Source organism: Morus notabilis, unplaced genomic scaffold (assembly GCF_000414095.1).
Source record: "Morus notabilis unplaced genomic scaffold, ASM41409v2 Scaffold758, whole genome shotgun sequence".
Taxonomy (NCBI): Eukaryota; Viridiplantae; Streptophyta; class Magnoliopsida; order Rosales; family Moraceae; genus Morus; species Morus notabilis.
In genome coordinates, this window is record NW_010365805.1 from 412,374 (window position 1) to 419,615 (window position 7,242).

At 40.5% G+C, this 7,242-nt stretch overlaps 1 protein-coding gene and 2 non-coding genes across 3 annotated transcripts; 2 read left to right on the forward strand and 1 right to left on the reverse strand.

Moving 5' to 3' along the window:
* Nucleotides 1–2,420: 2,420 nt before the first annotated feature.
* Nucleotides 2,421–5,213, reverse strand: LOC112093694. Its single transcript, XM_024172646.1, has 4 exons — nt 4,692–5,213; nt 3,970–4,445; nt 2,977–3,102; nt 2,421–2,631 (listed from the first exon to the last, which is right to left on the reverse strand). Exons 1-4 carry the CDS (start codon nt 5,211–5,213, stop codon nt 2,421–2,423), a joined length of 1,335 nt encoding a protein of 444 aa, XP_024028414.1.
* Nucleotides 5,214–5,341: 128 nt separating this feature from the next.
* On the forward strand, nt 5,342–5,448 carry LOC112093697. The gene has a single exon (XR_002903164.1). It is a non-coding gene; the product is annotated as a small nucleolar RNA R71 (small nucleolar RNA).
* Nucleotides 5,449–5,509: 61 nt separating this feature from the next.
* Nucleotides 5,510–5,616, forward strand: LOC112093696. The gene has a single exon (XR_002903163.1). It is a non-coding gene; the product is annotated as a small nucleolar RNA R71 (small nucleolar RNA).
* Nucleotides 5,617–7,242: the final 1,626 nt, after the last annotated feature.

Below are 7,242 nucleotides of genomic sequence, written 5' to 3' on the forward strand. Positions count from 1 at the left end.
TTCTCATCGTGAGTATCCCTTATCCAATTATGTCACTTATAATTCTCTTTCACCCTCTTACCAAACTTTTGCCTTGACCGTGTCATCTCTTTTTGAGCCACGATTCTACCATCAAGCTGTTAAATACCCTAAGTGGAGAGAAGCTATGCGAGCTGAATTAGAGGCCATGGAAGCTAACAAGACGTGGTCTGTTGTTCCTCTACCTCCAGGGAAGCATACCATCGGTTGTAAATGGATCTATAAGATCAAATACAAATCCGATGGTTCCGTTGAACGTCACAAAGCTAGATTAGTTGCAAAGGGGTATACACAACAAGAGGGTGTGGATTTCCTGGGCACATTTTCTCCGGTAGCAAAATTGGTGACTGTTAAAGTCTTATTGGCTCTAGCTGCGCGTTCTTCATGGCATATGGTTCAATTAGATGTCAACAATGCATTCCTTAATGGGGATTTGTTTGAGGAAGTTTACATGGATCTTCCACTTGGATATCGTAGTAAGGGGGAGATCCTTGAGCCGGATAGGAAGCTTGTTTGCAAATTATACAAGTCCATTTATGGACTTAAACAAGCTTCACGCCAGTGGTTCTCCAAGTTTTCTGCCGCACTTCTACACTTTGGTTTTGCTCAATCAAAGTCTGACTATTCCTTGTTCACAAAAGGATCTGGATCTTCCTTCGTGGCTTTACTAGTTTATGTGGATGACATTATACTCACAAGGCCATCCATGGAAGTTATCAACTCTCTCAAAATTTTCCTCCATAGCCAATTCAAACTCAAGGACTTAGGAAATTTAAAGTATTTCATAGGCCTTGAAATTGCACGTTCAACCAAAGGCATAGTGCTTTTGCAGCGACAATACACTTTACAGTTACTTGAAGATACTGGATTTCTGGCATCCAAACCTACTTTGGTTCCTATGGATCCTCATGTAAAGCTCTCGGCTACAAATGGAGAACTCTTGACTGATGTTTCTCAGTATCGTCGGCTCATAAGTCGGCTACTTTATCTCACACTCTCTAGGCCCGACATCACCTATGCTGTTCATCGCTTGAGCCAGTTTGTTTCCCAGCCTCAGTCTCCTCATTTACAAGCTATTCATCATCTCATGCGTTATCTGAAAGCTCATCCAGGTCAGGGGTTATTTTTTTCTTCTTCATCTCCTATGCAACTTAAAGCTTTTTCTGATGCTGATTGGGGTTCTTGCCCGGACTCTCGCAAGTCAACCACTGGATTTTGTGTGTTCTTAGGGGATTCTTTAGTCTCCTGGAAGACAAAGAAGCAGCCAACCATTTCTCGTTCATCGGCTGAAGCTGAGTACCGAGCCTTGGTTGCCACTACAAGCGAGTTAGTGTGGTTAAAACAGTTGCTCACGTATTTTTCTATTGTTCTCTCATCCTCTGCTCTTCTCTTTTGTGACAACCAGGCTGCAATTCATATTGCTTCTAATCCTACGTTTCATGAACGTACTAAACACATCGAGATTGATTGTCATTTTGTTCGTGATCAAGTTACTGCAGGGTTTGTCAAACTTATGCCTATTCGGACACAGCATCAGTTAGCAGATCTTTTTACCAAAGCTTTACCAGCTATATCTTTCTTCTCTCTCTTGTCCAAGATGGCTGTCAAGGACATTTACAGTCCATCTTGAGGGGGAGTTTTAGGATAATCAAGTTGTGATGAGCTGGAACATTTTCTTGTAACAGTTTTTGTTTAAGTTGTTAGACTTTCTGTTGTAATGTTATTCTTGTTATTGATGCACTTCCTAGTTATATAAAAGGAAGTACTCATTGTACAAAGCAAGTGAGAAATACACAATACATATTTTTCATTTCTTTTTCTCTTTCTTCTCCCGAGACAGTTTCAGTTTCAATAATATATATGAGAAGGATTACTACACATCTAAGTATATACGTCAAACCTATTTACGTGAAAAATTGCAGATTTTGGCAAAAGTCATCGAACCATTGAATTCAATTTAAAGGGGGAAAAAAATAGTCGATCCATTGAAGACTTTAGATCTCCTACACGCACAGTAGTCGCTTTTGTAAATATATCTTTTTTTCTTCTTAGAATAGGGTCGTCGTTTGTACATTTAACGCGTTCTCTTTAACAAATATGATTCTTGCAAATTTTTATCGTTGGACAATGATACAAGAAAATAGTGGAAAAAACGGCCCTATGTGTGACACCATTATATTTTGTCTCTATAATATTACGAGGTAAATGTCATTGTTGTCTCCATGCACAAGCAACTGAAAAGGGGGAAAAAAGAAGAGGAAACTGAAATTACTAGAAACTATGAAAACAAAAAATGGAGAATACGACCTCGATAAGGTAAAAGCCCGATTTTTGAATGGAAAAATTTTATTTAATAATTAAGTCAATGCAAACTCTAAAATAGTCAAAAATAACCACCAAATCTAAGAGTATTCAGCCGCGGACAAAGACGAGTAGGAATGTTGAGTCCCAATGGGGAAAAACTCGCTTGGTACATTAATAATCGAGCACGACAAAAGCTTATTTAACAAAACCACTATGATTGATGGATAAAACCAGTGAACCGAGAGTAAAAGACTCAGAGCATCAGAATCACTCACAATACCACATAAGATCAAACCTAACGGGATAAACCTACAACCAACACAGAAAGGTAAGACAGCAACCTTCGTTATTACATGATGAAAATGTAAAAACTGAAACGATGGAATTAACATCGCCTTTATTTCATCAAAATATAAGCTAAAAACGAGATAAAAATCGTCAGCTACACAGACAAGATCCTCAGCGATAAGTTGGCCACCAAGATCATAAAGGATAGATTAGCGATGACCCACACAACTCCACCACCGATGTTGAGGGCTCATCCATGCACAACTCCCCCCTTCATGACCACCGTGATAAGACGAGCGAGATCCTGAGATTATAGATACGCCGGAGATCTGGTATGCACAACATGGTCAGTTAAAAAACTAGTACGTCATATCCCTCCCCTCCGTCCACAAAGTCGCCACCACCACCATAATCATTGTCATGAGACCTAGAGCCTCGTCTCTAGAGCCGGGGGTTTGACGACCATCTAAGAGGCAGCGTCGGATTTCGGCCCTAAAAGAGAAAAACAAGCAGCACATAAAAAGAAAAGAAAGAGTCCCTAGAGATAGAAAGGGAGAGCCGAGAGCGGCATCTATGACCTCCCCTTTTTCTGTATGTAAAAGCCCTATTGTTAGTCTAAAAGTCCAAGAGTCATTATCTTTTTAAAAAGAATACCTGAAATACCACAAGATAGTAAAAAGTATTATTTATGTCACGCCATTTAAAAATAAACAATTATTATTTAATTATAAAATAATAAATAAAAGGTCATGATGACACTTAATTATTTAGGATGACATAAATTTACACATACACAAAACCATGACAATCTATGTATTTTTCTCCATTTTTTTTCCTATTATATATATATATATATATATTTTTTTTTTTTCAATATTACCTGTTTCCCCCATTTTACAAATAATAATAACTTGTTTTTAATAATAATAATAATAATAACTGCCGGGGGTAGCGTTTGAAACAGCTTTTTAGAAAACGACAAAATTTTGTGCAAACGGCAATGAATGAAAACGACAACAAAAAATGAAAAACATGGCAACAACATATTATGTAAACAAATTCTTAAAAAAAAAAAGAAATGCACTATTAAGGAACACATTATCTTATAACAGAAGGTTAGAGGTGTCAAACGTGCCGTGCCCGGCCGGCACGGCACGCTTGACACTAGGCTCATTAAGGGCCTGGGCCGTGCCAGGCACGGCCCTGCACAGTGCAGGGTTGTGCCTGGGCCGGGCCTGAGAAGAAAAACTCAGGCCCGGTCCAGGCCCTTGGCCCTAGTCCATAAGGCCATATCAAGAATAATACAGTGAGCAGGAAAAATGAACTTGTCCACACTTACCAGGACATCCTCGAATTGACCTGTCAGCCAGCTGCAAAGATACTGTGGTCGGCCTTGCTTCTCCAATACCCAACTTCTTGAATATGGACATCGGCATTAAATTTATGCTAGCTCCCAAGTCACACAATGCTCTTCCAAAGTATTGATTTCCAATAGAGCATGGAATAGTAAAACTTCCTGGATCCTTTAGCTTGGGCGGGAGTTTGTTCTGCAGAATAGCACTGCATTCTTCGGTCAAGGCCACTGTTTTAAACTCCCCAAGCCTGTGTTTCTTGGTCATGAGATCCTTCATGAACTTAGCATAGCTTGGCATTTGTTCTAAGGCTTCCACTAGCGGTATGTTGATGTGTAGCTGTTTCAAAACCTCTAAAAACTTGCAGAACTGCCCATCTTGTTGCTGTTTCTGGAAACGCTGTGGGAATGGTAGAGGTGGTCGGCTTCCACTAGGGTTGCTGGTCTCCGCTGATCCAGAATGCTGCGGAAATGCTGCAGCATTCTGCACATCAGAGTCTAGTTGCTAACTCCTGTGTTGTTCTTCTTGTGGCAGTGTTTTCTTCTCCCCCCCTTGGATTGAAGTGGGCTCTGTGTGAGCAGTCATAGGTTTTGCTTTTGATTCCAACTCCTTTCCACACCTTAGTGTAATAGCTTTGCAGTGTTCTTTTCCATCTCTTCGTGGATCTTCGGTATTGCTTGAGAGAGAACCTTGGGGCCTGTTGTTCAGAGAGTTTGCGATCTGTCTAACCTGATTTTCTAAATTCCGCAGTGCTGCATCATGGCTCTGGATTTTGGCTTCACTCCTTGAAATAAACTCTTTTAACAAGCTCTCCAAAGAGCTAGATTGTTCCACGGCTTGAGTTCTTTGTTGTTGCGGTGGATATCCAGGTGGATAGGTGCTTCTGTGGTAGGCATTGGGCTGACTAGTTCCTGCTCCCTGATTACTCCATGATAAGTTTGGATGTTGCCTCATCCCTTGGTTATGAGGATTTGAATAGTGATGACTACCCTTGTTGAAATTAGCAACATAGCATGCAGAGGCAGGGTTGGATGGGCAATCTTCATATTGGTGGCTATCTCCACAGTAAACACACGAAAAACCAGGGGTGTGCATTGCATTTACCCCTGCCGGTGTGTTTAATGCCTTTACCATATTCGTCAAGGATGACATTTGTGCTGAGAGTGCAGTGATGGCGTCAACCTCGTGAATTCCAGTGGCCTTCCTTGCATTATGCCTCTCGGTTGGCCATTGATAGTTGTTGTTTGCCATCCTCTCTAAAATCTCATATGCATCATTATAAGATTTGGCCAAAATGGCTCCACCTGCTGCCATCCACTATAGTTCGTGTTTGCCCATTGAGACCATTATAAAATGTCTCCATTTGAATCCAGTGGGGGATCCCATGATGAGGGCACTTCCGTAGTAGTTCCTTAAATCTATCCCATGCTTCATACAATGACTCCCTATCTGCTTGTTGGAACGAGGTTATGTCATTCCTTAACTTGGCATTCTTGGTTGGAGGGAAGTATTTCATGAGAAACTTTTCTACCAAAATCCAGTGGGGGATCCCATGATGAGGGCACTTCCGCAGCAATTCCTTAAATCTATCCCACGCTTCATACAATGACTCCCTATCTGCTTGTTGGAACGAGGTTATGTCATTCCTTAACTTGGCATTCTTGGTTGGAGGGAAGTATTTCATCATGAGAAATTCTGCCAATTCATCCCAAGATGCCACTGAATCCGGAAGCAAAGAATTCAGCCACACTCGCGCCCTATCCCTCAAGGAATAAGGGAATAGCTTCAACCTCAATAAAAGCATCGCTCCTATGTTGCGAAATGAATGAGATTAAAAAGTAAACAAATGTAAAACAAATTAACTCCTGTAAATATTTTTTTACGATTTCAATTCCCCGGCAACGGCGCCAAAAACTTGTTGCATGATAATTATGCTCGCAAGTGCACGTGTCGCTAACAAGTAATAAAGTGTACACAAGTACGGATATCGATCCCACGAGGAATGAATCACCAAAATATGTGTCTGGAGTTGTATAATCAACAAAACAAGTAAATGATGAATGTGGTGAGAAATTCACTAAAATAATGTAAATAAAATGAATGCAAACTAAATGCGGTCTAAAGTGACTAAGAGTAACAAGAATGTCGTGATGGAATGTAATTCAGTGGTGTAAATGAGCTAGGCCTGCTAATTTCCCCTCTACGGCAAGTCTGACTAGAATGTTACCAAGAATGCTGCAGCATTCTACTATCCTGTTAACAGAAACTCGTTGATGCATAAAGTTCTTCCGAATTGATTATGACTGTGGTCCTTTAAGCTATTTCCGACACATTCCTATGTGAATCCAGTTCTAGGACTGCAGATTTAAGCTCAGGTTTCATTAAGTTATGCAAGGTGGATAATATATTCCTATACCATCCACTAATCAACAACTCAGCAAGTTCACTGAACAAACATCATTCATGCTAATCCGATTAAAACTAACCCTTCCAGTATTAATCTCAATCTTGTATCCTAAGGTTGATGGCCAATCAAGAATAGAAATAAACATTAGCTCACATGAATGAACAGGAATAGTAGATTAATAGCATTTCAAAAACAACTTATCATTCTTACAATATTGGTTCCATTAGCAAGCCTAGCTACAACAACTTAGCTCATAATGATAGTTACAAGATCCAAAGCTCCAGTATAATCCATATCTAGAATTAGTAGCTAAATGACAACAAAAAGAGTTAAGCTAACAGAAGAAGAACAAGTTCAGCTGGATCTTGGAATCCTCTGTGGCCGGCCAACAATGTCCTTCAACTTCCAGCTCTCACGTCTCTGTATTTTCCTTCTAGGCTGAATATTACTTGATGTTCTGGTTTCTTAAGCTTTCCTCTGAAGCTTTTTCCTCTCTGAATAATGCCTTTTTGTGTTTTCTAGTGTCTTCGTACTCTCCTATGTGCTCTCGCTTCTCTGTGAAACAGCAACTTTCTTTTTATATTAATGCCTGATTCTCTCTCTTCCTCTTTTTCTCCCCCTGGCGGCTGCCAACCTGTCCTGAGAGAAACATTCCCTTCTAGGGAAACACAAGGGCTGAGGTGTCACTGCTGATGTGCATAGTGGACCCAATTGACACCTCCTCAGCCAGCTCACACAAATTCTTTTCTGTCTGCTTTGTCTAGCTAGTGCACTGACATCAATCAGCTGCCAGCTAATCCCAGAATGTCACCCAGAATGCTGCAGCATTTTTGCCCAGTAATTTCCTGCAAGGAACTCACATAGAATTAGCCA

What these genes read in the sequence shown, in the direction of transcription:
- LOC112093694 (XM_024172646.1), bottom strand. Translation starts at nt 5,213, where the DNA reads ATGGCAAACAACAACTATCAATGGCCAACCGAGAGGCATAATGCAAGG. An exon ending in TGCGGAATTTAGAAAATCAG is followed by an intron (nt 4,446 to 4,691) that starts GTTAGACAGATC and finishes TCTGATGTGCAG; the next exon opens with AATGCTGCAGCATTTCCGCA. An exon ending in ACGGAGGGGAGGGATATGAC is followed by an intron (nt 2,632 to 2,976) that starts GTACTAGTTTTT and finishes TGTTGGTTGTAG; the next exon opens with GTTTATCCCGTTAGGTTTGA.